Below are 18,824 nucleotides of genomic sequence, written 5' to 3'. Positions count from 1 at the left end.
TAGATTGGCTAACAAGGAGGTGAAGAAAGTAGTGAGAGAGGCTAAGTTGAAAGCTTACGATGACCTATACACTAGACTCGATAGTAAGGAGGGAGAGAAGAGGGTATACAAACTTACTAAGATACGGGAGAGGAAAACAAGAGATTTTAATCAAGTTAAGTGCATCAAGAGTGAGGATTCTAAGGTATTGGCGAGGGATCAAGAGATTAAGGAAAGATGGAAGAACTATTTTGAGAAACTATTAAATAAGGAACATAGAGGTACGGCAATAAGGGAAGAAATAGCCAGTAATACGACAAACCAAGACTATATGTTCTATCGTAGCATTAGAAACTTTGAAGTGGAGATTGCACTTAAGAAGATGAAATCAAATAAGGCTTTAGGACCAGATGATATCCCCATTGAAGCTTGGAAGTGTTTGGGTAAAAAAGGGGTTACTTGGTTGACCAGGTTATTTAGCAAAATTTTGTTGACTAGGAACATGCCAAATGAGTGGAGGAAGAGTAATTTAGTGCCAATCTATAAGAATAAAGGAGATGTCCAGAATTGCAACAACTATAGAGGAATCAAACTAATGTGTCATATAATGAAAGTGTGGGAGAGGGTGATAGAATGCCGATTGCGAGATATAACAGAGGTGTCAGAGAATCAATTTGGGTTTATGCCTGGCAGGTCAACAATGGAAGCGATCTATCTTTTGAAGAGAGTAATAGAAAATTATAGAGAAAAGAAAAGAGACATTCATATGGTGTTTATCGACCTTGAGAAAGCATATGATAGAGTACCCCGGGATATAATATGGTGGGTGTTAGCGAAGAAAGGGGTGACAAAAGGTTACATTGATATGATTAGGGACATGTATGAAGGGGTCGTGACCACTATTAGATCGCCTGCTGGAGAGACAAATGAATTTCCTATCACTGTAGGGTTACACCAAGGATCTACCTTAAGTCTTTATCTTTTTGCTTTAGTTATGGATGAGTTGACGAGAAATATCTAGGATGACGTGCCATGGTGTATGTTTTTTGTAGACGATATAGTGTTAGTGGATGAGACTAGAGAAGGAGTTAATACAAAGTTGGAGATTTGGAGAAAAGCTCTCGAATCTAAAGGATTCCGGATAAGCAGAACTAAGACAGAGTACATGGAGTGTAAATTTAGTAACATTAACAATGAAAGCAGAGAAGAAGTGAAGATTGAGAATCATGAACTGCCTAAGAGTGAACATTTTCGTTATTTAGGGTTGATTATCACAACAGCGGGGGAGATTGATGCGGATGTGGCCCATAGGATTAAGGCAGGATGGTGCAAGTGGAGAAGTGCGTCTAGGGTACTGTGCGATAAACGAATACCCACTAGACTTAAAGGTAAGTTCTATAGAACGGCTATTAGACCAGCGATGTTGTATGGGACGGAGTGTTGGGCAACCAAGAAACAACATGTAGATAAGATGAGTGTGGCTAAGATGAGAATGTTAAGGTGGATGTGTATTAAGACTAGACAAGACAGAATTAGAAATGAGTGTATTCAGGAATGGGTAGGAGTAGCGCTAATAGAAGATAAGCTGAGAGAGAATCGATTGAGATGGTTTGGTCATATTCAACGGAGACCAACAGAGGCAGTAGTAAAGAGATGTGATGCTATAACGATAGATGGAAGTGTTAGGGGACGGGGTAGGCCTAGATTAACATTGGTTAGTGTTGTAAATAGAGATATGGATCTACTTAATTTGACTAATGAAATGGCCTTTGATAGGGCTGCGTGGAGAAGAAGGATTCATGTAGCCAACCCCATTTGATGGGACTTAAGGCTTGGTTTGGTTTGGTTTGGTTTGGATTTAATAAATTAGAACATGACCATATAGTGTCTATAAAACTCATATCATGACTTAATAGAGGCTGATCTTTTGATCGTGTGAGCGGGGATGCCCAATTATGGCCTTTCCCCTTCATACCTAAGATTCCAAACCAAGACATCTTTGGTTATGACGAACAGTGGCCTTTGGCACGAGGCACGGCTTCCTAGTTTTTCAAAACGATTAGGTGGCGACTTTGACATTTAGTGATGAAGCCAATTTCTAGCATATTTTGCAGTAAATGAATTTTCTATAAAGTTGCTAGATCCAGACCCTCATTTTTTGTTTCACACTGCACTAGTGACATCAGATCAGAAATCGAGAGTCTGAACCGTTGGGTGAGCTCAGGTACCCCCGGGAAACCTACATCCTTGTTAGAGCCTTCTTATTTTATCATTTTCTTGATTATTGTTAATACGGAAACCTAGGCACTGTTTCCTCTGTGAGGACAGGTTGGACCTACCCTCCCGGGCATATTTTCCATGGGTCCATTTCCATGAGTGTGAAGATTAGGACCTCTCTATCCTTATAAGAGTCCTGATTATTGTAGAAATATTAGCTCGTATATCTATCATGTGCGTTGGGATGGGTTTCTTTTCTCCTTACCCTTATTTCTTTTCTCGTTCATTTTTCCTTTGATTTTTCATGCTGTCATCACCACATATTTAGCTTCAGATCATTCATCTGAGTCTGAATCATCATTTTTCATTAGATCGCATTCTTACGTGTGTAGACACCCCATTTTTTACGGGCCTTAAGACTTGGGCGCCACTGATTGATCACTTAATGATGAATGTGTATGCTTGTCAAATGCTTGACTTCCTCAGCAAGAAACCTCAGTGTTGAACCTACAAACCTTGTGCCTTGTTTTGGACCCAAACAATGGTTTTTCAGGCCTGAGCATCCAGGGACATGCAGATCCAATAGTGTGGCATGCCGCCCACTAATGTGGCCTGCCGGCCACTAGTGCAAAAAAATAGATATTTTCTGCCAGCTGTCTCTACAGATGCATGCACCATTCCAGCTGTGTTTGTAAGGATATTTTCGAGGGTCTCTCATATATTTCTATATATAGATGACCCTCTCTTTGGTTAGAGAGGTTCGAAAAATTTTGGAATTTATAAAATTTTGGAGAGCAAAATTTTGAAAAATTTCTCTTTACAATCCTCCCTCTCTGTCTTGCAATTTACATAACCTTTGCCTAAACACTCTAAACCAAACCTAGAGAGTTCCTTGCTGAGGTGATTTAAGTTTGCATTTTAGCTCTTGAGGCACTTGAGAGTATGAAATAGTGATTTGGGAATCCAAGGGATCATTTCTCTTCAAGAGGTATACATTCTAGTTCTTTTATAACATCTTCTTCTCATCTTTTCTTACTGTTTTTGAGTTGTTTATTACCTGTCTTTTTTGGCTGAAACTTGTGGTTTAAGGCCATTAAAGGTAGAGGGGTTGACAACCCTTCTTTGAACCTTGCTTCTAAGGCCTTTGCCCTTGTGTTTCCCACCTTTTTATCAACTTTTTTTTTAAGTTTTTTACAACTGATTTTCAGAGGTTTTTTAGAGGCAAAAATCATGTTTTGAAGTCCCAAAAGTGCAAGGGTTAGCCTCACCTCCTTGTGCTTGTGTGCTAGTTTTAATCCCTCAATATTTTAGCTAGTTGTTATAGTTTCTTTTTTCTTAATTCCAGCACTTTTTGGACTACTTTTGTGAGTTAGCTTCATTTATGCTTTGTATAGTATGCTTGTAGTGTAATGGTCCTCACAGGCTTGGGGGTTTAGGCCTTAACCACCAACCTATTTGAGTTGATAGCCTTTATTTCTTGCTTTCTATACTTGTGCTCACCTCTAAGAATCTCTACAACCTCCTTCCTTTCTCGGCTTTTTCTCTTTGTTTTGAGGGTCGCTCCAAAAGAAGTGTTGTTTAAAGCTTAAGGGGTGATATTGTGCTTAATGGTTTAATCTCTTTAGGGGTTCATTACCAATGACATGATCTCCCTCTCATGCCTAAAACAACATTTGGTTTGGTACTTCTCTCCATTAGTGGACTTAAAGCTCATTATTGGACTCAATTGACTAAGGAATGAAAGGTAATTAAAATGGAGTAATAAAATTGGACTAAAATGGAACAAGATAATAAAAATGATTTGGTGTTCAATCTAACATTAATTGAACACATGGAGACTTCAGTCATTTCATACTTGTTAGTGATGAAATGGTTCAAGTTTCCAAGATCAACCACTTCCCTTGATCCAATCATGATAGGGATGAGATCTTTGAGAGTCTTTTATTGTGCATTTATTGAAATTGTATCCCTTGGCTCATAAGTCATCACGCAATGAAATTGCGTCAATTGATGGCTTACGATTCAAGATTGCCCCTCCTTTGACCTGTTTGCTGATAAGGAGAGACAGGGTGGACAAACATCCCCTGAGAATACTCTGGTTTGTGTCCTGTTTGTTCTCTGTTGCTGCAGGAAACGACCACTTTTACTGGGCAGCAGACCACTACTTCTAGGTTGCCGGCCACTTTTTCCAGACATGCAATGTCCTTTTTCTAATAGAGCAGAGCAGGGGCTGAGGTGGAAAAATAGTGCAATTTTCTAACTGTGCAACAGAGGCATTCTGGTAGCAAAACAGAGAGCATTATCGGGTGGAAATCCACATCCATGCATGAGTCATTCTTTAATTCTCAGGACCTGTTAAAATGATGTTGTAATATTAGTATGTTATGCCTGGAGTAGCAGATTTGTAACTAATTAGTTAGAATAGCTAGTTAGTTTTGTATTGTACTTATTTAATTGGCTAGAATAGTTAGTTAAATTTGTTGTTGTAATAATTCGTTAATTAACTAGTATAGTTAATTTGCTTCATTTGGTTTGTAATAGTTAGGTAATTCGTAGCATTTAGCTAGGGCATTCGGACCCTCTTGTGCGAGGGCCAAACTTGTAATAATGTGTATATCTTCAAACCCCACGTCTTTCTCCCTTTTATTTACTTGCTTATAATGGATAGAATAGAACATCATGTTTCATTTAGCATATTCCATGATTTGCATCCATTTGTCTTGCATGAATCAAGACTCGGTTCATCATTCTAACAAGCATTGTTGTTTACATACTTCGTTGAATACGTGTTTAAAACGCATGCTATCAAATTAATTCACATGTCATAATTAGTAGCCGAGCTTATTAATTGCATTTTGCATGTGTTGCATTAGGCATATTGCATTAGTTAGGAGCATGCATTTTTCTAACTATTCTCTCTCTTTTGGCTTGCCTCGGAGTACTAGGTGAGCATTTTGCAGCTTTAGCATATTGCATGAATGTGATTGTTACCATCTCTAGCATGCTTGCAATGAGACTAATTGCTTAAGTACTAAATCGTTTGAATGCCTGTGGATGAAGACTAATTGCTTGAATTGGAACAATTTTGAGTAATGTACACATGAGATCACTTTTTCAAGTGATACATATTCAAACAATTTTCAAACAAACATGAATCAAAGTGTTCCAATTTTTCCAAATTAGTCTATACTTGTTTACAACACATAGTAATGATAGCCTAATAACTGGAATAAGAGCATATAATGTAAATAAGAATCACATCATCATTAGTAGAGGCTGATCTTTGATCAGGCGAGTGGGGTGCTCAATTCATGACCTTCCCCTTTCATACCTAAGTTCCCGAGTCGAGACACTTTGGTGATGACAGATAAGTGGCCTTTGGCACAAAGTCTCGACTTTCCTAAATTTCCCAAAAAATATTTAGGTGGCGACTCTGTATCTGGAAAAGTAGTCCATTTTTGGCATTTTTATTCAAAATTTATTTTCCAAAAGATTTGCCGGATTTGGACTCTTTTGAGTTTATCTATTTCACATTGCACTTGTGAGATCAGATTCAGAACCACGGGAGTCCGAACTGTAGGGCTATCATATGGGCTATCATATCCGAAAGGAGCACGAAAGTCGAGCTACAGTTTCTGGCGACTATGTTGGGGATTTAGAAAACTTGACTTGAAATTCATGATGTGAAATTTTATCTACACTTATATGTTCTTTGCATTGCATTTGTTCTTTAAGTCACTATGTTTGCTATTTGCTATTTCTGGACGGTTTGCTAGAGGCTTGCCCAAAAGCTTGCCAAAAGGCTGACCGGTCGTTGGGAACATAACCCTTAGATCTGGATTACCGCTGTACCATTTGATCCTCCTTTCACTTCTCAGTGTTAGATGTGAGAGGTATATTAGGTAATCTTGCGGAGGTACCATTTTGATCATTTGGCCCAGTTGCATATAGAAAGGCCATAGACACTATCTCAAACTAGGACATGATGCTTACCCGAATGCAAGATTGCGTGAAATCGCTTGATTGAAATAGTGAATCCTAGTTCATGACGAAACTAGGATAGGGTAACCCTACCCCCTCATAGGGGTGTTTTGGCTCTCTTTACTTGGTATGTGTTTTGCAATGAAACTGTATAGGGGTGCTTCATATCAGTGGTACAATTGGTATTTTTGTGGAGTAGAATGCAGCGGGGAGTACATTCACTCAACTGTGATCATATCTGTTCTAGTGAAATTAGGCTGAGGTGCTATCTGTTTTCTCTTTTGCAAGGTAGTTCTGGAACCATAGCTTCAGAAGGCTCAGATTTCCCCCAGGTACTCTGGACTCGTGTAGCTAGACTTTGTAAGGTCAGGGACCTAGTTCAGGGGCAACCAGTGTTTGTTTCACTGCCACCGGTTACAAGGCGAAGGAGGATTAGTGTAACGCCCCAAAAATTTCGGCATGATATATCTATTTATGCAACAAAACCCACCTGATAGACCACACATATATATAGCTAACTAATTCATACACCCATTTCCATTAAATCCCAAATGTCAAATACATGTTGTTCGCATCCCAATGCCGTAGTTCCAATCCCAAACATACATTTTACAACAAGTATGAAATGGAAGCCAAACAGATAATAAGTGCCCTACAGGCTTACAAATTTATCCAAAAACATTCTTGGTTACACAAAATGGAGTTTCAACTCAACACAAATACAGCCCTGGGCTTACATTCAACAAATAATAATAAAACAAAAATGAAGCCTCAGCTCCGAGTCCTCCCAAGTCAATGCCTTGGCGGAGGCATGGCACCTGTGCTTGAAATGATTTCCCCTATAGGGTGAGCCACAGCCCAGTAGAGATATACTACACAACATATGAACAATGACAAGACTAAAGAGGAGTATGCTCATGCCATGCTCATGATAAAACAGTTTATCTCTCTTTTTATAAAGCATGCAATGCTGAGATACACAACAAATATAAAACCATTTCCATTTTAAACCATATCTGTTACATGAATACGGGCCCTGTGAATCTCTAGTTGAGTGTCTGCAAGTAGGCCCTAATACACTACCACTGTCATTTTTACCAGTAAACTAGAAGGCTCGACACCTGTCACACCCTAACTACAGGCATGACCGGCCGTGGCCCACAGGGACTAAGCCCAAGGCACACGTAAGCCTTAAACACGAACCCAAAATCACAAAGAATAAATGTGACGATAGCCCAGAAATAAATAAATCAAAACCTAATCCACTGACATGTCACAAGTATATATGGTAAAACCAACCATAACCAACTTCCAAAAATATATACTAAATGGGACACAAACTGCTCACAAAATAAAATAATTCCAAATCAAACCCAACCATAGTGTATGCACAAAACTCGACATAACAAGCTAAAACAAAATAAATGAATGTCCTAGAGGTTCATGCAATTGAGTCCCCGCTACGCCATGAGTCCACTCTAAGTCCTTCTAACACCTGGAAGTGATAAACAACTAAGTCAGTTGAAAGCTCAGTGAGTAGCAACATGGATAGTAAATACAGTTTTGAAAACAGGGTTCAATTCCAAAATAAGATATATATCACAAAACTAGATTGGCATACAGTTTGGTAAAGAGAATCTGTTTCAAAAAGAAGGTTCCACAGTTCAACAGTTAAAATAGTCATGTCTCTCGAGAACATGATAAATGACATTTTTCACTTAAAATAGATTACAACATGAACACCAATAATTTTCTGGGTACCAAGAAATAACAAATAATATGCCACACAGTTCTCAAGGCTATAAGCCCCGTTGGATCCAATACCGAACTAAGAGTCATCCTCAGGGTGGCAACCAGGGAATTTTCTCTAAGACGATCCAATTGAAGGTCACCTAGCTTAACGTAGGTCTTTTCCTTACAATCGTTGAGCACTAGAGTCATCACAGCCCAACCCGAATCTATTCCCTAGTGGCCAGAGTCACCACACACAGTGGAATAATTTTCCTAGACTAAATACACAAATAGTCCCAACAATCAATACACATCAGTTTCATAAAACATGGTAGTTCACCATTATAAACATCAGACCAAAACAAATAGTTTACAGTATGCCCAGTTCACACATGTTTCAGAAATAATTTGATTCCATTGATAATATAATAATTTATCAAAACAGTTTAGTCATGAAACAACAATTTAATTTTCCAACAGTTCATGGTAGGGGAACATTTATAAAAATATGTAGCATGAAACTACTCACCTGAAAACGAAATAATATAATCCTCGAATAGAGTATGAAAGTCCAACTAGTGCCCTAAACCATGTAATTAAACTACACGTCACTACTAATTTAAAAATACTAAGGAATAAGAACTAAGTAACCCCAAACTAAAGCGCACTAACACGGCTCAACCCAACTCACCGTTACTCGTAAATATTACCTAAGTTCATGTTCTTCAAGGTCTAAAATCACCCAAGACATGGGTTGAAATTGAAACTTAATTAAAAGTAACTTTCAGATAAAACAGAATTTTAAATTAGTTTTCCCAATTTATTCGCTAACTTTGAAAATTAAAAACTCACTCCACGTTATTCAAAAAATTCTAAAACCCTCTAGATATCAACTAATATATCCTAAGTATCAAACCCAAATGGTTTCACTTGATTTGCTTTTCAAAATAATTATCTACAATTAATTATATCTAAACAGGTTGTTTTCTACAGCACTTTAAAGAAATTAATGATTCTCTTGATATACATGAGCAATCAACGCAAGGCCAAAAATGCACGAAAATAGACTCGTAACCGGTTCTAATGACGATGATTTGATAATTTTTGGATTTATGCCCAAAGAGAACAACACTCTCGAACTAACTTTTTAAAACCAGTTTTCTGGACAGATTTGAACACATCAGTTTATATCGATTTTGACTCCCAAAAAATATGAAAAAATTCAAATCTGCAATTCAATATGTAATTAATCTACTGTAAAAATTTTAGTTCAAAATTCATTCGTTTGATATGGTTTCTTGATTTTTAAAGTTCGTGATTATGCACAAAATTTTTGAGCTAAGAATAATACCCATTCTTTGTACATGAATTTAACTCCTCATATTTCATAACAATATATATATATATATATATAGACACAAAATACATACACTTACAACCTCTCCATCAATGAATTATATAACAATAGAATAAGGATAAAGAACAAAGAAAGGAGAGAAGAAAACCTAAGAGGCCACAAGGCGCAACACACACAAAGCTCTTTTTCTTGGCTACAATAATAATCTTGATGATTGAATCATCCCTCACTTTCCTTCATAACCCATGGCTGCTAGGGCATTTAGTGTTGTGGAAAACAATTATAACAAGAGTTAGGGTTTTTGTTATCCTTATATACATACCTATCTAATCAAAAGGCTCTAATCTACTGTCTCTTTATATTATTTTAATTTCTATTTCCATTAAAATATAAATATTATTAGATCAAAATAATTTGGCACTTAAATTTATTTATTTATTTATTTATTTATTTATTTTTAAATAATAAATCTTGCCTCAAAATTAAAGACTTTCACCATAAATTTATTTTAGGTTTAAAAATTAATTAAAAGACCTTCCAAATATTTAATTTGCACTTTAGGATTCACCACCAAAATATTTTGAGATTGTAATATTATTATTATTTAATTATTTACTTGATTTGTATATTTGGGTTCTCACATTCTCCCCCCCTCCCTAAAAGAAAAGTTTCGTCCTCAAAATTAACCTGAGTAAATCATGAGAATAGATGTGGGTACTTCTCGCGCATCTCGTTCTCGCGTTCCCAAGTCGCCTCTTCAACTAGATGATTACACCACAATACCTTAACCAATTTAATGCCTTTGTACGCAACATTTTCTCTTTCGAATCCAAGATCTGAACAGGCATCTCCTCATACGAAAAATCCTCTCTAATCTGAAGTGGCTCATAATCTATCACATGCGACGGACTGTGCACATATTTCCTTAGCATAGACACGTGAAACACATTATGCACTCCTGCCAACCTAGGGGGTAGAGCAACACGGCACGCAACCTCACCAACCTTCTCCAATACCTCAAATGGACCAACGTATCTAGGACTCAACTTTCCTTTCTTTTCAAACCTGACGACTTCTTTCTATGGTGATACTTTCAAGAATACCATATCCCCCACATGAAACTCTAAATCTCTCCTACGATGATCAGCATAACTTTTTTGTCTACTTTGAGCAGTCAATAATCTCTCTCTGATGGTGATAATTTTCCATGTAGCATCCTCCACCAAATCAGGTCCCAACATTTGCCTCTCACCAACCTCATACCAACACAAAAGAGACCTACACTTCCTCCCATACAAAGCCTCATAAGGAGCTACTCCCAAACTAGAATGATGACTATTATTATACGCAAACTCCATAAATGGCAAATAATCATCCCAATTACCTTTCCATTCCAAAACACAAGCCCTCAACATATCCTCAAGGGTTTGAATAGTCCTCTCTGATTGCCCATCTGTCTGAGGGTGATAAGCTGAACTAAAATTTAACTGAGTACCCATAGCTAACTGTAATACACCCCAAAACTTAGACACAAAGCGAGGGTCCCGATCTGACACTATTGACACAGGTGCACCATACAATCTAACGATCTCCTTCACATACAACTATGCAAATCGAGCTAGAGAATAGGTCATTCGCACTACAATAAAATGTGCTGACTTGGTTAATCTATCCACAACTACCCAAACTGCATTGTGATTACTACTAGTACGAGATAAACCACACACAAAGTCCATGGTAATATGATCCGACTTCCACTCTAGTATAGGTAAGGGTTTTAGTTTCCCCGCGAGTTTCTGATGTTCTACTTTAACCTGTTGACACACCAAACACTGAACCACAAATTCTGCAATATCTCCCTTCATACCATTCCACCAAAAATGTTCATGAAGATCCCGATACATCTTAGTGCTTCCTGGATGAATGCTGTAACTATAACTATGTGCCTCCGTCATAATCTCCTTCCTCAAATCACCACCAGCAGGAACACAAATTTGGTTACGGAATCTAAGCAACCCATCATCACTAACCACAAAGTCTACATGCTTACCCTCTACCATCTCTTCTTTAATACGCTCACACTGGGGGTCAATCTCCTGAGCTAAACAAATTTGCTCTCTCAAGGTCGGCTGAACTGTCAATTGACTACAATAAGCCCTATCACCAGGCGTAACAACCTCAAGCCTTAAACGTCTCATGTCTTCCACCAAGCAACTCTCAATAGACAAAGTAGCAACATCTCCAACTGCGACCTTCCTACTCAAGGCATCTGCCACCACATTTGCCTTTCCCGGATGATATAAAATATTCACATCATAATCTTTTAATAACTCAAGCCATCTTCTTTGCCTCAAATTTAGTTCCTTCTGTATGAAAATATACTTCAAACTCTTACGATCAGTGTAAATCTCATATGACTCTTCATACAAATAATGCCACTAGATCGTAAAAGCGAAAATCACTGCTGCTAACTCCAAGTCGTGCGTAGGATAGTTTCTCTCATGTATTTTCAACTGTCGTGACGCATAAGCAATCATCTTCCCATGCTGCATGAGCACACATCCTAAACCCCGTCGTGAAGCATCACTATAAATCACAAAACCACCTCCATCTGTAGGTAAGGCAAGGATTGGAGCTGATGTCAATCTCTGTTTAAACTCTTGGAAACTACGCTCACAATCATCATTCCACTCAAACTTTACCCCTTTCCTGGAGAGATTGGTAAGTGGCAAAGCAATACGAAAGAATCCTTCCACAAACAGTCTGTAATACCCAGCAAGCCCTAGAAAGCTACGTACCTCCGTCACAGAAGTAGGTCGTGGCCAATCAACAATTGCTGTTACCTTCATGCTATCCACAGATACCCCATCTTTACTCACTACATGACCCAAAAAGGATACACTGCTCAACCAGAATTCACACTTCTTAAATTTTACATACAGTCTCTTCTCCCTAAGGATCTGCAGTACTACCCTCAAATGCTGCTCATGCTCCTCTTTACTCCTCGAATAAATTAGGATGTCATCAATAAACACTACCACAAATTTATCCAGTTAGGGTTTAAATACTCTGTTCATTAAATCCATGAATGCAACTGGTGCATTTATGAGACCAAAAGGCATCACCAAGAACTCATAATGCCCATAACGGGTTCTAAAAGCAGTCTTAGGAACATCCTCATCCCTTACTTTCAACTGGTGATAGCCTAACCTCAAGTCAATCTTAGAGAATACTTGAGCTCCCTGCAACTGGTCAAATAGATCATCAATGCGTGGCAAAGGATACCTATTCTTCACTGTGACTTTGTTCAGTTCTCTATAATCAATACACAATCTCATAGACCCATCCTTCTTCTTCATAAACAACACAGGTGCTCCCCAAGGTAAAACACTAGGTCTAATAAAACCTTTGTCTAGCAACTCCTGTAACTGAGTTTGCAACTCCCTCAACTCCAACGGTTCCATTATATAGGGTGCTTTAGAGATTGGTGTTGTATTGGGGACCAAGTCAATGGAAAATTCAACCTCACGGTCTGGAGGAAGACCAGGTAGATCCTCTGGAAAAACATCAACAAATTCCCTCACTATAGGCAATTCCTCTAACCTCTGCTCTGGTTGTTTGGTACTCACCACACAAGCTAAATAACCATGACTTTTCTCAACATTCGGTTAGCTTGAAGAGAAGAAATAAAACAAATAGAAGACCCTTTCCCATCTCCTTGAAAGAAAACTCATGTTGCCCCGGCATAGCAAAAACTCCCCTATTTCTAAAACAATCAATAGAGGCATGATGCTTCGTTAGCCAATCCATCCCCAAAATCACATCAAAATCCTTTATCTATAAAGAAATCAAATCCACTGGAAAAATTCCACCATCTAACTCGATCTCACAAGATCTACAAACATCCCCTAACACTGCTGTTTCCCCTAGTGGAGTAGACACAACAACACATGCATTCAAAGGCTCATAAGGAATAGACAAACAACGTAGAAACTTAGGTGCAGCAAAAGAATGTGTAGATCCTGAATCAAATAACACTTTGGCAAGTACAGATGATATAAGGAGTGTACCTTGTACCACAGATGAAGTAGCCTCAGCCTCCTCTCTAGTGAGGGCATAAACACGTCCTTGGGTAGCCGCTGATTTCTTTTCCTGAGTCCCATTCCCGGATGTCTGACCTTGGGTAGTCCCACTTTTGCCATTATTCTGTTTCTGGTTAAACCCACCGCTATAAAAAGTTCGTCTCTGCCCTTGCCCCTGAAATGACTGTGTTACTGACTGACCTCCCAGTCCCTTGGACCTAAATTGTGCAGAGAGATGCCCAGGCTTGCCACACTTAAAGCATATTCAAGCTGTGCCATCACAATTATACCCAGCAGAATGTGACCTTCCACATTTATCACAAATCCTCTGATTTTGCTGCTTCATGCCATTACTAACCTGACCTTGGGTGTAAGGGTTCTTGCTAGGATTGCTACCACCACCACGATGCTCTACTTGTCTCTCATCCCTAAGCCTTTTGTTTTGTGGTTCCTTGGCCTTTTGTTCCTCAACTCTCTTTTCCTCTTCTGCTCCCCTTTCAGCTAGTAATGCCTTCCTTACCAATGCAGAATATGTCTTCATCTCCAAAATAGCTACTTTTGCATAGATCTCTGACCGCAAGCTATTCTCAAACAACATCACTCTATCTTTCTCTATGGCCACCTGATGTGGGGCATACCTCGACAACTCCGCAAACTTGGCTTCATACTGAGCCACTGTCATGTCATTTTGTTTCAGATTGAGAAAATCCACATGATTCTGCCTTCGCACCGCTTCAGGGAAGTATTTCTCATTAAACAATTCTTGAAACTTGCTCCACACTAGCTTTGTTTCTCTACCCTCATAGTGACGCTTCACCATACGCCACCAATGCTCTGCTTGGCCCTTGAACCTAAAAGCTGCAAAGGCTACTTTCTGGTCTGCTGAACAACCTAGAACATCAAATATTTTCTCCATCTCTAGTACCCATGCCTCTGCCTCCGTAGCGTCCACTGTTCCGTGAAATTCTAGAGGTTTTGCCTTCATAAACCTCTCAAATAAGGAACCTCTATCCATGCTTAAAGTTGGTGGAACTGCTGGTTGTGGGGCCACATGATTGTTCAGTAATCCCAACAATGATTGTAAAACCTGTGCGGCCGGTGCAGCAGGAACAACTCCTAGTGCTTCAGGGACCACTAGAGCAACATGTGGTGCAGTAGGGGGAATATGAACAGGGGGAACTCTACGATTAGCAGCTGATTGATCAGTTCCAAGAGCATTGACGCTTCTTCTCTTAGGTGACATCTCTTAACCTTCAAAATGAAATCAAGAAAAGCTCAACACAAGCTTAAACAAAACTAACTTAACCAAACACTACTAATGACTATAGGGACTCGAACCTCGTCTAAATGATGAAATACAAGATATGTAACTTGATAAATTACAACTCTGATACCACAACTGTCACACCCCAACTCCAGGCATGACCGGCCGTGGCCCACAGGGACTAAGCCCAAGGCACACGTAAGCCTTAAACACGAACCCAAAATCACAAAAAATAAATGTCACGATAGCCCAGAAAGATATAAATCAAAACCTAATCCGTTGACATGTCACAAGTATAAATGGTAAAACCAACCACAACCAACTTCCAAAAATATATACTAAATGGGACACAAACTGCTCACAAAATAAAATAATTCCAAATCAAACCCAACCATAGTGTATGCACAAAACTCGACATAACAAACTAAAACAAAATAACTGAATGTCCTAGAGGTCCATGCAATTAGGTCCCCGCTACACAATGAGTCCACTCTAAGTCTTTTTAACACCTGGAAGTGATAAACAACTAAGTCAACTGAAAGCTCAGTGAGTAGCAACATGGATAGTAAATACAGTTTTGAAAACGGGTTCAATTCCAAAATAAGATATATATTACAAAACTAGATTAGCATACAATTTGGTAAAGAGAATTCGTTTCAAAAAGAAGGTTCCACAGTTCAACAGTTAAAATACTCATGTCTCTCGAGAACATGATAAATGACATTTTTCACTTAAAACAGATTACAACATGAACACCAATAATTTTTTGGGTATCAAGAAATAACAAATAATATGCCACACAGTTCTCAAGGCTATAAGCCCCGTTGGATCCAATACCGAATTAAGAGTCATCCTTAGGGTGGCAACTTGGGACTTTTCTCTAAGACGATCCAATTGAAGGTCACCTAGCTTAACGTAGGTCTTTTCCTTACAATCGTTGAGCACTAGAGTCATCACGGCCCAACCTGGATCTGTTCCCTAGTGGCCAAAGTCACCACACACAGTGGAATAATTTCCCTAGACTAAATGCACAGATGGTCCCAACAATCAATACACATCAGTTTCACAAAACATAGTAGTTCACCATTATAAACATCAGACCAAAACAAATAGTTTACAGTATGCCCAGTTCATACATGTTTCAGAAATAATTTGATTCCATTGATAATATAATAATTTATCGAAACAGTTTAGTCATGAAACAACAATTTAATTTTCCAACAGTTCAGGGTAGGAGAACATTTATAAAAATATGTAGCATGAAACTACTCACCTAAAAACGAAATAATATAATCCTCGAATAGAGTATGAAAGTCCAACTAGTGCCCTGAACCAAGTAATTAAACTACACGTCACTACTAATTTAAAAATACTAAAGAATAAGAACTAAGTAACCCTAAACTAAAGCGCACTAACACGGCTCAATCCAACTCACCATTACTCTTAAATATTACCTAAGTTCATGTTCTTCAAGGTCTAAAATCACCCAAGACATGGGTTGAAATTGAAACTTAATTAAAAGTAACTTTAAGATAAAACAGAAATTTAAATTAGTTTTCCCAATCTATTCGCTAACTTTGAAAATTAAAAGCCCACTCTACGTTGTTCAAAAAATTCTAAAACCCTCTAGATATCAACTAATATATCCTAAGTTTAAAACCCAAATGGTTTCACTTGATTTGCTTATCAAAATAATTATCTACAATTAATTATATCTAAACAGGTTGTTTTCTGCAGCACTTTAAAGAAATTAATGGTTCTCTTAGTATACATGAGAAATCAACACAAGGCCAAAAACGTACGAAACTAGACTTGTAACCGGTTCTAATGACGCTGATTTGATAATTTTTGGATTTATACCCAAAGAGAACAACACTCCCGAACTAACTGTTTAAAACCAGTTTTCTGGACAGATTTGAACGCATCAGTTTATATGGATTTTGACTCCCAAAAATTATGAAAAATTCAGATATGCAATTCAATATATAATTAATCTACTGTAAAAATTTTAGTTCAAAATTCATTCGTTTGATGTGGTTTCTTGATTTTTAAAGTTCATGATTATGCGCAAAATTTTTGAACTAAGAATAATACCCATTCTTTATACATGAATTTAACTCCCCAGATTTCATAACAATATATATATATATAGACAAAAAATACATACACCTACAACCTCTCCATCAATGAATTATATAACAATAGAATAAGGATAAAGAACAAAGAAAGAAGAGAAGAAAACCTAAGAGGCCACAAGGCACAACACACACAAAGCTCTCCTTCTTGGCTATAATAATAATCTTGATGATTGAATCATCCCTCACTTTCCTTCATAACCCACGGCTGTTAGGGCTGCTAGGGCATCTAGTGTTATGGAAAACAATTATAACAAGAGTTAGGGTTTTTGTTATCCTTATATACATATGTATCTAACAAAAAGGCTCTAATTTACTCTCTCTTTATATTATTTTAATTTCTATCTCCATTAAAATGTAAATATTATTAGATCAAAATATGTTTACTAATTTGGCACTTAAATTTATTTATTTATTTATTTATTTATTTATTTATTTATTTATTTATTTTAAAATAATAAATTTTGCCTCTAAATTAAAAACTTTCACCATAAATTTATTTTAGGTTTAAAAATTAATTAAAAGACCTTCCAAATATTTAATTTGCACTTTAGGATTCACCACTTTTGAGATTGTAATATTATTATTATTTAATTATTTACTTGATTTGTATATTTGGGTTCTCACATTCTCCCCCTCTCCCCCCCCCCCCCTAAAAGAGGAATATGGTTCAATTTACCTAAGTCTTATGCATTTCTACAACAATCATGGATATCCTTCACCGATAGTCCAAAACAGATATTTCTAAATGGATATTTAAACAATTAAATTCCATAAAAATTTCGATAAATACAATCTATTCCACATTTCATCAAATATGAACAACTATACTAGTTTTCATATCACAATTACGTCCAGTAACCTCTCAAGGTCCATTTCTAACCGTGTCGGTTTTATTCCAACAGATACATTAAGCAAAATAATACCGTTAATTCCCAAAAAAATATCATTTCCTTTCTAAACTCATTCTCCAAGCATTATTCAGCTATGACATCCTATTTTGATTAAAAGTCTCCAAAATTAAATGTAATTCCTTTGTTTTCTTTAAAAATGCTCTTTTAGTCACAAACCGGTAAAAATTTCAAAACTAATCGAGTCGAAGTCTATTTTTGTTCAAATTTAAAACATAGCTCTTTCATAACCTTACAAACATATTCCAAGTTTACACTTTCGCAATTTGGGCATCAACTCTTTATTTTTCTCAAAATTTCCCTTTTAAGCAAATAAATCACAAATTTTCCAAAAATTCTAATTAATTTATATGCAACTCTAAACTCCATATAATCAAGTAAAAGTATATAAACAAGTGTAGGAAAAATCCCTACCTCAAGCCAACAAGCTTTCAAATTTTTCGGCAACAGAAATTGAATTTTCTTGGAGCCAAACGACGCCTTTTCCGTTCTCTACGTTTTGATCCAAAACACTACAATTTACGACCCCAGCAGAACCTTGCTAGGCTGATGCAACATTTTGATGCGTCTAGCCTCTTGAACCTCCTTCATTAATTCTTCCAAATCCTGTTTCCCTGAAGTGCGGGACATATGTTCTTGTTCTTGAAGCACCGCTTCCACTCTTTGAACTGCTGCCCTAGCATTCTCAATTTCAGCCCAAGCAAAAGTTCTTTCTTCATCAACATGTTTCTTAGCACCTTCTGAAGCCTACTTAAGAAAATTAGCGAGTATTTTCACTTCTGCCTTCTCTTGAATTAGCTCTCCTTCCCTATGAGTCAACTGAACTGCTAAAGCTTCAACCATAGCAATAGCTTCTTTTACATCATCCTTATTTTTACCAGCCACACGGCCTCTTAAGGCTTCCAGTGCATCTCTAAGCTTCTTTAGAAGTACTTGTTTCTCCAAAGGAGCAGCGTCCATAAGTCTAGCCTCATCAGACAACTTAGCTGCTGCAGCCAAAACCTTCTCAAATTTACTGGCAAGGTCGCGAACAGAGAGACGTTTCTGCTGTCGCAGCAACTGGGCAGTTTCTCGAGCAATGATGCAAATAATGTGGCAACTCCAAGGATTACAAATTTCTAGCCAAGGCAGGCTCGTGTACCATATCCAAATGGAAGAAATGCAGCA

At 37.6% G+C, this 18,824-nt stretch overlaps 1 protein-coding gene and 1 pseudogene across 2 annotated transcripts in view; both read right to left on the bottom strand.

The window, feature by feature from the left end:
* LOC145791409 (uncharacterized) overlaps positions 1-14,590 on the bottom strand; it is a 25,485-nt gene extending 10,895 nt beyond the window's left edge. The window contains exons 1-4 of the mRNA XM_082871765.1: positions 13,706-14,590; positions 13,336-13,600; positions 12,672-12,821; positions 11,871-12,143 (exon numbers count right to left, since the gene is read on the bottom strand). Of these exons, the coding sequence (XP_082727891.1) occupies positions 11,871-12,143; positions 12,672-12,821; positions 13,336-13,600; positions 13,706-14,590 (1,573 nt within the window). The remainder of the gene's footprint in view (positions 1-11,870; positions 12,144-12,671; positions 12,822-13,335; positions 13,601-13,705) is intronic.
* Positions 6,758-18,824, bottom strand: LOC114310045 (stomatal closure-related actin-binding protein 1 pseudogene; annotated as a pseudogene). Its single transcript, XR_014328749.1, has 2 exons — positions 18,072-18,824; positions 6,758-7,672 (listed from the first exon to the last, which is right to left on the bottom strand). The product of XR_014328749.1 is annotated as a stomatal closure-related actin-binding protein 1 pseudogene (transcript).

This window comes from Camellia sinensis, chromosome 5, assembly GCF_055761805.1.
Source record: "Camellia sinensis isolate YWXY chromosome 5, ASM5576180v1, whole genome shotgun sequence".
In the NCBI taxonomy this organism is placed as follows: Eukaryota; Viridiplantae; Streptophyta; class Magnoliopsida; order Ericales; family Theaceae; genus Camellia; species Camellia sinensis.
Note: the sequence above shows the minus strand (reverse complement) of the source record. Positions and strands in the feature narration are given on the sequence as shown.